General features: G+C 40.2%; 1 protein-coding gene across 1 annotated transcript; it reads right to left on the reverse strand.

The window, feature by feature from the left end:
* Positions 1–1761: 1761 nt before the first annotated feature.
* Positions 1762–5946, reverse strand: FGF23 (fibroblast growth factor 23). The gene is made up of 3 exons (XM_050966624.1): positions 5724–5946; positions 3544–3647; positions 1762–2187 (listed from the first exon to the last, which is right to left on the reverse strand). The coding sequence occupies exons 1-3, from the start codon at positions 5944–5946 to the stop codon at positions 1762–1764; spliced, it is 753 nt and encodes a 250-aa protein (XP_050822581.1).
* Positions 5947–14541: the final 8595 nt, after the last annotated feature.

Here is a 14541-nt window from a genome sequence, read left to right on the forward strand (position 1 = left end):
GGTAGTGCTATGGTTTGTTCCACATATGTCTGCACATTCGGTGCTAGTGACTTGATTCTGCCTGATGGAAGACACTTAGATGCAGGATCAGTCTGTCATTCCCTCATCTGCATAGGTAGCCATTTGAGTCAGGAAAGAGAACGCTGCCTGCTGGAGTTGAGTTCTTTCCTACCGCATGTCTAGGCAGGCTTCCCCATGTTAGAATTCTGATAAAATAAGAACTGTCTTGAACCATCATCCATACCCAGAGCCCAGCCTTTTTGGAGGCTTGAACACCTGTTTCAATTTTTTTCTTCCATATATTCATTACTCTGCTCTTGAGTCTTTCAGGGCGCACAGCTGAACTTCCACATTAATTTTAGAGCTTTTCTGCTTTAACTATACTTGTGGAGTACCAGACAATCTCATCATGAAAGATGAGTTTTCCAGCCCAGAAGGCCCAAGACGATTATGATAAAATTCAGACAGACCATCCAGACTTTACCTAGATCTAATCAACCCCCTGATCATTTTGAGGTGTGTTCATCTTGAATTTACTAGCTACAGATTTTGGTGCAGCCACATCTTAACTAAAGATGAGTAAAACTCAAGGTGGGTGGATGTGCAAGCCCAATGAGCAAGCATATCCATAATGTATACTGACCGCTCTGATCTAGAATTAGGCTGGCTTTTGTTCTTAGTACTTGGAGCTCTTAAGAAGAATGTATAAAGAAACACAGGGCTATGTAGGGACTTCACTGCTATCATTCTAGAGCACCTCATGATCACTCAGAATATCATGGAGACAGCAGGGATAGAACTCAGGTCCTCCTATTCCTAAAACACCAACTCTGACAATTCCAGCTAGAAGAGACTCTCCATTAGCTATTAGCATTCTGGGGCCTATGACACACAGATGGGCAGCTGGGATTCTTTTTAACAGAAGTCTTTGGTGTGCTAAGCTGTCCAACGCAGTATTATCACAATTTGTTATTTCTGGTATTTCCGATTTCTTTCTGAGTTGGAAATTCTAAGAATATAACTCTTCTCTCTGTATTTGTGCACTTCTGTTCTGACACCTGGTTGTATAGTATAGAGGGAGCTATGAACAAAACCTCAAAGTAATTTCAGTTTGGGTTTAGTTTGAGCCAGTTCTTATTGTATCCCTACTAGTATGACAGTTATTAAGACCAAATTCTCCTATCATTTACTATACTTTTACACCACTGTAACTCCTTTAACAGAGTTACTCCTGATTCTCACTGGTATGAGAGGAGACTCAGGCTCGAATCTTGTGCACAATAACGTTTTCTGTATAATACACAATCACTAATTAAAATAGCTGTGCTTGTGCAGCCTCCTGACCTAAAGTTTGAAGAGTAGGTCAGAAGCAAACTTCCCTGCCTACATTAGAGTTCTAAACATTCTAGGATCCAATTCTCGCGTCAGTAGCATAACGTCAATGACTCAGCCTTCGGTGGAATAACTCTAATGTAAGCTAGAGGAGAGTCAAGACCCTAAAATGGTTGGTTGGTGTTAATACCTTGCAAAGCTTATTTCAAGTAAAATAAAGCTCCACCTGTAAAATAACATACAATTCCGTGTTCCTGTAACGTCATCTACAAGAACAAAGCTTGAGTTCAAATGTTTTCAATGCTTTTCAGATTTCTAACAGGCCTTGTGAAAGTTAGATATTGAATATAAAAGATTTTAGGGTTCTAGCCAGTTCTCTCTCTCTAACCTATTCACCTGTGTCTCCTGTCTGCAGAGGCGTGGCCCTGGCTATCTTGTAATGTAAAAGCGCGGACTTCCATTCCTTCTGACATCCATCATGGCGAGTGGGTCATCTGGGTTGACCACATCATTTGGATTGATTCTCATGGGTTCTCTAGGCAGGTGAGCAAAGTGAGTCTGCAACCTCTGAGGTCCTGTGTCAAAGGCCTCTCCCTGCGGGATCAAAATCTGGAGGGGATCAATGTCAGCATTTCTAGTGTGCCTGTGGGGTTCAGGTGTGTTGAATCGGATCAGAGGGATTTCATTTCTCCTGGGCAAAAACTGGGAGTACGGTGGTGGATTCATACCAGGGAAGAAAGCTTGTTTAGCCCTGCCCAGGCTGACCAGAAAGTTGTACTTGGGAGATTGGTACACATCATATCCATTTTCTAGTGTTCTTTGTTTAAATATGCAGTCCTCTTGACTGAAGTAATGCTTGAGAAACAAAAATAGAACAATCATTATTAGAAGGATTTAATTGTTAATAAGTGTCAATACAAAATGCAAAGGCGATGGGCCAGATCCTGCAGCCATTAGTCATGGGAGTAGGCCCACTGGCTTGAACAGGCTATTTTGTGAGAGAAAGGAGTACAGGACTGGTCCTTTCAGTTTTGACAAGGGCCTTAGGAAGAGCTGTACAAATACAGACATCCCCCGGGTTACGCAAACCCGACTTACGCAAATCCGCAGTTATGGAAAAAGTTCATAAGCTAGAAATAGTTGTTTTTTCTTTTTTTTTTTAATGGTCGAGTATACGTTTCCGACTTACGCAAAATTTGAGTTACGCAAGGTGTTCTAGAACAGAACACTTGCGTAAGTTGGGGAGCGTCTATAACTGACTTTTCAGTTTGATGGTTAAATTAAAAAGTCAGAGAAAATATGGTATGGGATCAACCAAAACCCATTTTTTCCCCAAGTTTTTTGGTGAACTGAAAAGCTTTTAAAAATTGTTTTTGTGTTTTTAACCTTTAAAAAAAAACAGTAAAATTCAAAATGAAAAGGGTGCTTCAAATTTAAACATTTAATTTAGAAAAATGTCAAAATCAAACATTTTGATTTAAAAAATAATTCCCTCCCCCCACTTCTAATAAAACCCCAAAAAATAATTTTACCTGGAGTCATAAAACATTTGGGTCAACTGAATCTGCACCTTTTCGTTTAAATATATATATATATATCTAGCGCTATTCTTAAGGCCCTATCCTGCAAGATGCGGAGGGCCACCTGTAAAGTTTTGAACGGCTCTCATTGACTCTCGTGGGAGCTGAGGTGCTTAGTTCCTTCTAGGATGTACTCAGTGCATTGCAGGATCCGACCCTTATCTCTCACCAGTCTCTGATTGAGACTAGGTAACAACTTAGTTTTATTTGAATAAAGATCTTTGCTGAAAACCTCTCAGGAACTCTGAGATACAAGAGGAATGTCAGATAAATATTTGTCTATCTTTGTGAAGGCTTTCCTATCGAAGCCACTTCCCAGCCTTGACTGCAGACAGCAAAAATTCTGGCCGATCACTATTGACTTAACTCTGACCTTGCTTACTCCACTGTAACACCTGTGGTTTTTGTGGAGATTTCACTTGCACCAGTGTGGTAGAATGAAGCTCAGTATAACTGACTAAAAGGAGCAAGTTTAACCTAAACCAAGGGCCAGGTCCTTAACTGCTGTACATCTGCATAGCTCCATTGACTTGAGATATGCAACTTTACACCAGCTGAGGAGCTGGCCCTATAATAATAAGAGACCTGCTCTGCATTTCACTTCAGTCTTAGTAAAGTTAGGAGCACTCACCGATCCAAAGATATTTCCTTTAACGTCCATACATAGGTAGCGCCCGCTCTTTACACCTGTTATCACCACATAGCCAGCATCCTCAGATTTGATCATGAGGGCACCTGTTTAGAAAAATGTAGATGTAAATGGGGCATAGGTGATCCTTTTAGTATTAATTGATCTGACAGTTTCTTTGCATCCACTTCTTGTGTTTGGAGTTTAACTACAGTTTTGCAAAGTATCCTCTTATTCTTTAAAAAATGTAAGCCCAATACACAGAACATTTTCCATATTTTTGTTTTGGCTTTACCTTTGTAAATATTTCTTGAACCCTTTTTCTGAGCAAATTCCACTGTACATCTGGATTTCAGCTGTTCAGTATTTACCCTTAGTGGGAGATCCTTGCTTAAGCCACTCTTTCTCTCTAGAGCATGCAGCTTGGTTTTATGCCATGATAACAAGGAAAGTGTAGTTACAACGGGATTCATTGGCTGAATGCACACAACGCAGATGCAAAGTTAATTTGAACATCTTGCACTTCACCCCAGGGGAGATCATGATATCCTAGCGATACTGCAGCACCCTGAATATTTACTGTCACTTTCCATCCTGCTCATCTCATTGCCACAGGTGAATTTTATTATCAAAAGATTAACAAAGTGTGTAATCTTACTGGGGCTTATTCTCCACTTGGTCGCGCAAGTATTATGGCCAGGTGACTAACTGAAGTATATGGAATAATATCAATGTAAAACTGGCATAACAGAGAGGAGATGCAGGCCCTTTTGTTTCTACTTTAATCAACAAGTCCTAACTGAGTTAATAATATAGAATCATTCTACTTCCTGGTTTGATCAAAACAGCCATAATTTATCACTCAGTGCTTTTTATATAAACATAAAACAAATTTTTCTCTTTCTTACACATTCCCCCTGACCCTTCCTGTCCATAGGAAGATTTTCATTCTTGATAAGTAGAATTGCAATGGATTAATAATATGTTAAACAATCTTCAATATTCCTAGAAGATCAGAGTTTGTTTTGAAATGGGCAGAGCCCTTTTAAAATAGCATTAAGGACACCTGAATAAAGTACTTTGGTTTCTACAAGCTATGGTGTTAGGGCTAACCTTTCAACAACCAAAGAAGTGTAGCTGCATTGTGCAAGAAAAATAGATCTCCTTGGGCCAAACTGTGAACCTTTTAGTCCCACCGGAGAGTAGGGTGACCAGACAGCAAATGTGAAAAATCAGGACAGGGGTAGGGGGTAACAGCCGCCTATATAAGAAAAAGCCCTGAATATCGGGACTGTCTCTATAAAATCAGGACATCTGGTCACCCTACTGGAGAGCAGTTATTTAAAGGAGTAATATCATTGAACTCAATAAGGCAAACTCAAATGACTTAACTACTCACCAATCACCATCTGGCCATTTTCAAGTTCCCATTATTTAATTTGCAGTTGCATGTGCAACTACCTATTTTATATGCAACAGTGTGCTTTATACACACACATGCGCACAGATTAGATGCCCACTTCTAAAACTTGTCTCTTGAGCAAATTTTCAGAGAAAGAAACCATAGATACCCTTGCAAATAAGCAGTTAGGAAGGCAGTTGCATAGATGCAATTCTCCTTCTGTGCCCACCAGTGCAGGTTTTGTGGGCACAACCAGTTTGCATCCATTTACTCAATGTGCTTTTTTTTTGAAAAATATGGTCCTTAGAGGCATAAGTGACTTCACTGAACATGCCACCATCTGACTTAAATTTGGACCCTTGCAGAATAAAGTAATGATATATCTTGGAGAGAAGATGCTGCTGATGGTTTTTGATTGCAGAGCACTACAGGTACTAGGATCTGTAGAACATTATTACTATTAAATGATCAGAGTTTACATTTTTTAAACCACTTTAACTTTTTTTAAACAAAAAGATTTTAACTAAATTCTATTTGTCACTTGGGGGCAATGCAACCATTTCATTAATCCTTGCTATCATTAATCCTTACTATCATTGTCTGAATACCTCTCCAGCATATGATCTTAATATTAGCTCAGTGTATTTTCAGTCTCCTGCTGATAGTTATCTGTTTCCCCGTCTAACCTGAGTTTGGATTTTTTCCATAGCCCTGCACAATAAAAAGTCTTGAGCTCTTTCCCCTGTTTGGGAGGCGGCTGTGTGACTAGTACACTACTTACTGTAAATGGATTGGTGAGGTGTGCCATCAACATAACCATCGGGGTTGATTTGCAGATGGAAGCTGTTCTTCTCAGTAGATGTATACAGGTGCATCAGGCTGTCTGTGTTTCCCCAGCTGGGATTCAGCAGTGGAGAGAAGTTGGGAAAGGCAGCAATAGCCTTGAAGCTGCAGAGCACAAACAGCATGAAGTCCAGGCAGCTGCACTGACTGGGCTGTGACATGGTGCTCCTTCCTTAGTGGCTAGTGCAGTTATCTGAAACTTGATACTTTCTCACTCCTGTGTGTCTCTCTTTGCCTTCTCTGCGTATATTTGGAGTATGAATCCTCAGATGGGTCCCCTACTTTTTTGCAGCGGCTTATAAAGGACAGCTGAATGACATCACACAGGAAAAACTTGTCCACATCCTTGGTTTTGTCAAAGCAACATTTTTAGGAGTGTCCTGAGACCTCAAAGACCCAGGGAAAAGGAATGCACGTAGGATCTCTGGAGGGAATGTAAGGTTTCTAAAGACAGCTCTCAAAAACTAATCATGCCTTCAAATAATGTCATCTGCAAAACTCTGACATCTGAAAGCTTTCTACTCCCCCACCAATAAATAAATAATAATAATAATAATAATTAATAATAAAACAGCCCATTGTACTGTACAGAAATTGTTTTGGGAAAAGTCCTTTAGATTTGAAATTGAAATTTGTCATTTTTTCCTCCAGATTTATTTTTCCTGTGTTTCTGAATTAGGGCCGAATCCTATAGAAGTGCAAGGTACCTCCCTAGAGGGGCTAAGTGCCTTCAACTCCCATTCAAGTAAAAGGAAGTCAAGAGCACTCTGCATTTCTGTGGGATCAGACCCATAATTAGTGTCCAAATCCATTAAAAGCCTATTTTGCAAATGCATGGGCCTGATTTTCCTTTCATGTTGGTGTATCTGCACTAAGTGTGTGTGGGGGGAAATCAAGCCCAGTAACATTAGCTCTCCTTTTATTTCTTCCTGTCTGAGTTCTTCACTTTGAGTCACTTAAATGATTTGCTTTTAAAGTGGTTAAGTAGCTGGAAACTTTTTATAAAACTATTGGAGAGAGACTCTGTTAGTCCATTCCAGCTCTGTGCATCTAAGGAGCACTCACTTCACAGATTCTAGGTCTACTAACTGGAATAACCTTTGTGAATCTGAAATAGTTAACCTGTGAGCATTTTGTAGTACTGTAAATATAGCAAGCATGTTCTAAAAGACATGTAAAGGATGCTGTCAAGGTAAAACCTAGAATAAGTGAAGAGAAATAAAAGTACAGCTGGGAGAAATTTTTTGGTTGGAATGATTTTCAGTAAAAAACGCAGTCAGTGACAAACATATGGCAAATTCATGTGATTATTTTGCCACATAGTTTCAAAACCAAACAATTTCAGAATAATTTAAATATTATTTTGACATTTTGAAACAAAATGTTTCAATGTATTTGTTTGAAATGACTTTTCATTTCCAAATTTCCTTTAATTTTTTGTTACAATTTTTAAAAAAATGTTTGAAATAAAAACAGAATGCTTGTTTTGTAGAAATGGTCCATTCAACCCACAATAACAATTGTGTTTGACTTTTCAAAATTATCAACAAACCTAAAAAATCCATTATTCACCCAGCTCTAATTAAAAAATAGTTTTGGATGTGACAAATGCTGCTCAGCTGTCCTGCCAGTTTTTGTGGTTTTAAGCAATATTTCCTATTTAAAAAGAAACAAAACGTTTTTCTGTCTTCTTTTGCTGTTTGAAAATCCCACACAAACAGGGTAGGAGAAACTGAGTGTGAATCTCTGAAACTGGACTATGCAAAAGTTGCTTCCAAATACACAAAATAATCTGAAGAATTAATGAAAAATAGATTAATTTATTTCACTTACAGAAATCAGAGGTTTTACTTTTAACAATAGTAGGCACAATATTTTCAGAAAAAAATTTATTAAATTGGCAGTATACCTTTAAACGTGATGCACCAAATTCTTAATTTTCTTAAGGAAATCTGGAGTAGTGCCATCAAAGGAAGGAGATTAATCCTAGATTTATACCAGTGTAACTAACAACAGAATCTGACCTGTTCTTTTTCTGTTCAATAATTGTTTGAATTAGCACAACTCTGCCAAATTCTGCTCTGTTACACCTGTGTAAATCTAGATTGACATCACTGGATACACACCTGTGTAAATGAGAGCAAAATGTGGCCTAAAGGGCAAGAACCTAAACTGGTGTAAAGCAGCAACACTTCAGTGCCATCAGTGGAGCTGGACTGGTTTATACCATGTGAAGATCTATCTCATAGTACATAGTACTCATGCATACTAGAAAGTGGTATGGCATAATGACTGTAAGGATTTATATTCTCTCTAACTACATTTTTAACTAAATCCTATTAATTAAAGCTATATTAAAGGGATTTATCCATTTTTAGAGCTGTACAGTGAGGAAAAAAAATCTCAACTCCCTTATTTTAGTCAGATATTTGGAACATAAAAATTATCATAGATGATCCAACCCATGGTATATCTAGTCCAGACCACTATTTGGGGGAGGATATAGCACCAGAAGTTTCAGAGGAAAGTGCAAGAAACCCTGTAATAGGCAAATGTGGGATAGCCTATGTCCTGGAAAATTTTCTCCAAACCTCTACTAGCTAGAGATTGATTCATATCTCAAAGCATGAAAATTTATAACCTTCATAAAACTTTTTTCACTGTTTACTATATTTTCTTGGTATCCACCTAAACATCAAGTCTCTCTTGGTATATTAGCTTTAATTCAAATGAAACTACATGCTCCACCTCAGTGAATATCATCAGATATCCCATTCTTTCTATGCTCCGTGTTAACCCTTGCCATTTTAGAAAGGTTTCCATAGGGTTTTGCTTAGATGATTTTGCTTAGCTGTGTTTGTTTAAGCTCCAAGGCTAAAGCAAATTTGTCTAAAGTCTCTTCTGTCATATTGTTAGCGTGGGTTTTGCTTTTTAAGGTTTTTGCTTTTTAATTTAATTTTTTTTTATGTTTTAAAAATTGGAGTGTAAGTTTGGAGGGATTTTTATTTATGTATTTAATTTTAAAAAACAGTTTATTCCCTTTTTTGTTTCTTCCAGCTTGAACTATTTGTTACTTTGTATGTTGGTAATTTACTTGCTTCTCCAACACATTGAACTTTTGTATGTCAGTTTCTATGACTATTTGAGCTCTCTAGGTAGTTTTGGTGTGTTTGACAGAGGCGAGAAAGAAAGAGAGCAATGAATCCCCACAGTATATAGAGACTGAGCTATAGAGTCTTGTAGAGAGAAAGGGACAGATCTTGATGTTTTTTTGGGAAGAAAAAAAATTAACTGAGTTTGAGAACAAAAAATTCCAACAGCTTCTGAATTTCAGTATTGTTATGTTTATCTGGATTAAGTTAGCATTTAGAGGTCTCAGCTGAGATGTAGGCCCCATTGTGCTAGGCACTGTGCGCAGACACAGTAAGGAACAGTCCCTTCCTTGAAGAGTTTGCAGTCTAAATAGACAAGAGAGACTAAAGTATTATTACCACCGTTTTGCAGATGGGGAGCTAAAGCACAAAGAGATTAAGTGACTTGCCCAAGGTCATCCAGGAAGTCTGTAACAAAAACTGGAATTGAAACAAAATCCTCTGAGACTCAGGCTAATGTCTTAAGCATAGGATCATGTTTCCTCTATTGTTTTGTGATTAGTCCAATAAGAGGGCTGGCCTAATATATTACTAGTTAATTTAAATATTTACTGGAACAACAAAATTACTACTTTAAAAAAAATATTTTTCCTATTTCCTTATCTTTTCTTTTTTCCCAGTTTTCATGTGAGTACCCAGAAGGCTCTGGAAGCTTTCAGTAAGAAGAGGGGTATTTAAGGTTGTGGTTCTCCATTGATTTGATAGAAACAATTTTATAGGTTGGTTGGTTTCTGCAATGTGTCTTTGTTCCTCTGCTGACTTTCACTTCTATTTTTTCTTGGATTTAAACTGCTTGGGTTAGTTCAGAGAGAAAAGAAAAACAGTAGCACAAAATATAGGCAAGAATTGAGGTTAGACTTGAATGGCTATTTCCTTGTTTCCTTCACCTACTTGATGGGGTAGAATGTACTAAAGTGCTTCTTTCCTTAAAAATCACAGTATTGTGGCATACAGGAGTTCCTGGCTATCCTATGATGCTAGGATGTACTTTTATCAAGGGTTATCCTCCTTCATTGTTTTGCTAAAGGCTGGGACGAACCTGGAAACTTCTTGCTGAGGCCCTCTTAGAATGACTTGAGGGCCTATGTCTATTTAACATCTCCTCTTCTTGAAGCCTTAAGGCAAAGTAACCTCTAATCCTTCCAAGTTATCTAGGATAGGCCAGTAGCCAATGCTCCTTCTTGTACTTAACTTCAAGGGCCAGTAACTCCATTAAAAGCAGCAAAGAATCCTGTGGCACCTTATAGACTAACAGACGTTTTGGAGCATGAGCTTTCGTGGGTGAATACCCACTTCCTCAGATGCATGCATCTGAGGAAGTGGGTATTCACCCACGAAAGCTCATGCTCCAAAACGTCTGTTAGTCTATAAGGTGCCACAGGATTCTTTGCTGCTTTTACAGATCCAGACTAACACGGCTACCCTCTGATACTTAACTCCATTAAGTGATTGGTGGAGTCACCAAAATGAGTACAGAAGGTGTTCTTGGTAATAAAGATGTCATCTACTCAAAGGTACTCAAGAGACGGGGTTGGTTTGAAGAAGATGCCTCTAAAAGCAAGCTGGGGGTCCCCAAAAGAGAACCATGATGATACAGCTAAAGAAGAAAAGGATTCAAGGGAGGAATGACAACTTTCAAATTCACAGACAGAAGGTGGCTGAAAAAAATGACACTGAGGACAATATGCAGGGGTGAAAGCAACTTAAAGGACTTACCAGTACTTCAGACTCCTTGGGGGCGGGGCCTCAACAGCAAGAGGCATAGCCTCTACTGGAAGAGGCGGGCTTTTAAATCCCCAGGCGCTTTGAATCAGGATATAAAGGGCCTGGGGCGTCGCTGCAGTAGCGGCAGCTGGGAGCCCTGGGCCCTTTAAATCACCCCTGAAGCTACCAGAGGTGCCTGGGAGCCCCGGGGGTTATTTAAAGGGCTCGGGGCTCCAACTGCTGCTACTGCAGCGGGGCCCTGGGCCCTTTAAATCACCATCGGAGGGGGCCCCGGCCTTTGGCAGAGCTTTAATGGCAGGGGCGGATCTAGGTATTTTGCCGCCCCAAGCACGGCAGGCACGCTCCCTTTGGTGGCTTGCCTGCGGGAGGTCCCTGGTTCCACGGATTCGGCGGCAGCCTGCGGGAGGTCCACTGAAGCCGTGGACCAGCGGACCCTCCGCAGGCAGGCTGCCGAAGGCAGCCTGCCTGCCACCCTCACGGCGACCGGCAGATCGCCCCCCGTGGCTTGTTTCCCCAGGCATGTGCTTGGAGCGCTGGTGCCTGGAGCCACCCCTGTTTAAAGGGCCCAGGTCTCCGCTCAGTAGTGGCAGCCGGGAGCCCCGGCCCTTTAAATCACCTCCCTAGCCCCACCACTGCTATCCTAAGGTTCCAGCAGCAGGGCTCATGTGGCGATTTAACGGGCCCTGGAGGGTAGTGGCAGTGGGACCCCCGAGCTCTTTACATCACCACCTGAGCTGTGCTGCTGGAGCCCTGGGGTAGCAGCAGCAGCTGGGGTCTCCGGCAGTGATTTAAAGGGCTCAGGGCTCCGGCTGCCGCTACTGCCCTGGGCCCTTTAAACTGACTTTGTTTGTAGCAATGACAATTATATAAAGTTGTATAAAAGCTAACCTGTGCTGCCACTCACTGCTGCCTGTGCTACCCTAGCTACACTACTATGTTTAGCATGCTAGCTCGATGACTCACAGCCCCAGCTCCAAGTATAGGCATACCCTAAGTGTTCTGAGAAACGCCATTCTTGTAGCGTTTACAAACTAACAAGAGGCAGACCCTGTTACTCTGGAGCCTGTTACACTTCAATATTGCAGATGAAAGAGGCAAAGAATAAACATTCAAATATAGGGGGAAAAACCCTTTATTGAAACTTTACTTACACTATACATCTAAAATGTCCTACTCATTATTAGGCTTCTTGTTACAAGAATACATTATGTAGAATTGTTAGGATGAAGAGACCGATCAGCTCTACAAACTCCATTCTACTGTGGGAGATGAACATGTCTCCATCAGGAATACTTTTTATATCACCTTACTTTAGTGAGCTGTTCTATATCTCAGTCACTTTGTGGGAGAAGAAACCCATCTTGATATCCACTCTAATCTTTGCGTGCTTCCTCAAGTGACACATGTGATGGTGCTGTCCTCTCTGAAAGATGACCAGATCGTCTCCTACATTGCAGAGTGACCTTTACTTTAATTGCGTGATCAGATTGCTGCATCACTTTCCCTTTCTCTGATATTTTCCATCCATGTTTGTGCGTCTTCGTATTTTTTCTTTAGCTTTTGCTAGTATTTGCAACCATCTTAAGGTAGATCATCTGCAAATGTCATACAGTGCCATTTACTCCATCTTGTAACTCATTAATGAAGTTCTTAAATAATAATGGCCCCAATTCTGATTCTGGACATCTTCCTCCTAACTAAGCACAAACCCTTAACAGTCTCTTGCCCATCATTTGCTGTCTTTCAGCCAGGTAACAGTACATAGGGCAGGGCCCCTCTAAGCCATTAAATTAAAAATTTCATGTAAGATTTTGCCAGCAACAGTATTTTTCTTAAGTGTTTATGAAGGGGGTAGAGTTGAGGGACAGAATGGTCAGAGATGGGATTATTATTGTTCTTATGGCAGGCTGCTATTACTGCTGTATTGTTAAGGTCAGATTTTTATTATTTAACATTCATGTTGTGATAGTAGCTAGAAGCCAACCAAGATAGTATCCTATTGTGCTAGGTGCTGTCCAAGCTTTTATTTTTTTTTAATGTAGAGTGTCTAAAGTTAATGTCTGATTACTTCAAATGCAAATCAACAAATCAGTATTATAGTCTGAGGTGGTAGTGCTACATAAACATAAGGTTCTCCAAGAGTTCCCATTATAAGCCCCTGTTTTCAGTCGCTTTTAACTTTGCCAAACTTTAACTGTTCAGACTGAAACCACCCATGCCAGGTATCTGCCATGGGTTGAATATTTATGAAAAGTTTCTGCACGATGAGAATGAAATAGGGCTGTGTAGTGAAGAAGACTGTCTCTGGGACTGCTGCTTTATTTGTTGCAGAAGCTGGAAAGTGTCTTAGGAATGAGATGGGATTGCAGGAAGAGAAAAGATGGCTGCATGGTTAAGTCAGTTGAATGCTACCCTGGAGAATCATATTCTATCCTTGCCATTGCCACAGAGTTCCTATGTAATTCTGGGAAAGTCACTTAAACCAAACTTTTCACAGGAAGTCACTAGTTGTATGTTCCTCATTTTTTCAGTGTCCACTCTGAGACTCTGATATTTGATTTGCAGAAGTGCTGAGCACTTGCAACTTGCAGCTGTGCTTTGAACACAAGAGCTATATATTGCTAACTATTCTGAAAACCAGCGCCTAGATATTTCAAATTGGGCCTCCCAAATTAATGAACGCTTTCTAGCTTAATCTTTCTGTGCCTCCATTCCCCAGCTGTAAAATGGGGATAACACCCAGTCATCTCAGTGAAGATAATTGTCATCACTTAGATACTATAGTGATGAGCACGGCAGAGAAGCCCACAAGGAAACTAAAAATTCTATATTCTAAGGAGGGTTCAAACAGTGCGCTGTAAATCAGGTCTATGGCCACACACTGAGCAACAAGGAGAAAACAAAATATTGAATAGCTACTCAGTAAGTGAGCACCAGCATCCTGTGCACTGAGTGAGGCAGGGGTCCTGAGGAGAAAGCAACGTTGTCATGTAAAATTAAAGACTGTATCATAGTGTGCATACACAAGGGTGAATTAAGATTGCCCAGGCATCTTTAATCTGGCATTTCTTTAACTTTTGAATGTTTGGATTTGCAATCTTAATATTCTTTTAATGTAGTTTTTTGGATGCAGTATATAGTTTAAAATTACTTTCTCACTTGTTACCTGCCAGAACCTCAGTTTGTGGTTTCTCCTTGATGTGATTGCTGCCACCACTAGTGCAAGCAGTTCCCTTCTGTCATTGTTAGTAACTTCAATCAACTTTGTCAAGAGCAACCCTGAACTCAGATCTTGGAAGATTAAAAGGTCTCTTATGCTTTTTAACAGACAACTATAAGAAGCTGCAATTTGTCCTGTCTGCCTGGGTTTGTGCACATAATAGATTGATCAAAGTGAGCATAAGAAGATCTCTTTAGGGTATATAATGAGATCATCTTCCAGAAATCTATCTGTAAGTAAAAATATACCTGCAAATCCAGGAAATGTTGACTACCTTTGAAAGTTTAGAAGCACCTGCACTGTTGTTGTTTAATGAGAAACAAAGGCCATAGTGCAAAGTAGCATGTGGCACTCCTGGGCAGTGTGGTGAGTGTGCTGAGCTATATCTGTAAAATGGGTGTAGTATTTGCTCTCCCAAGTGCCTTCCTAGCTGGGAGGCAGAAGGATGGAGCCACGGGCATTGCATCAATGGTGGTGCCCTTGTGTTCTGGGAACAGCATTATCTGCATCCCCTTGGTGGAGAAGGGGCACCCTCTTCATATATATGCTCTTCAAGCTCTTATATATGAGACGTAGCCACAGGAGAGCCCATGCTTTGTTGCTGATTTGGGATCATCTCAGAAAAGTGTGTGCTTAAAAGTCCCTTTTAATAATCCCCA

This window comes from Gopherus flavomarginatus, chromosome 1, assembly GCF_025201925.1.
Source record: "Gopherus flavomarginatus isolate rGopFla2 chromosome 1, rGopFla2.mat.asm, whole genome shotgun sequence".
Lineage (NCBI taxonomy): Eukaryota > Metazoa > Chordata > Testudines > Testudinidae > Gopherus > Gopherus flavomarginatus.

Excerpts from the sequence above, each read along its gene's own strand:
- FGF23 (XM_050966624.1), bottom strand. The coding sequence starts at position 5,946 with ATGTCACAGCCCAGTCAGTGCAGCTGCCTGGACTTCATGCTGTTTGTG. Across the intron at positions 3,648-5,723 it reads ACCTCACCAATCCATTTACA|GTGCCCTCATGATCAAATCT; the intron begins GTAAGTAGTGTA and ends TTTTCTAAACAG. Across the intron at positions 2,188-3,543 it reads AAGGAAATATCTTTGGATCG|CATTACTTCAGTCAAGAGGA; the intron begins GTGAGTGCTCCT and ends TTGTTTCTCAAG.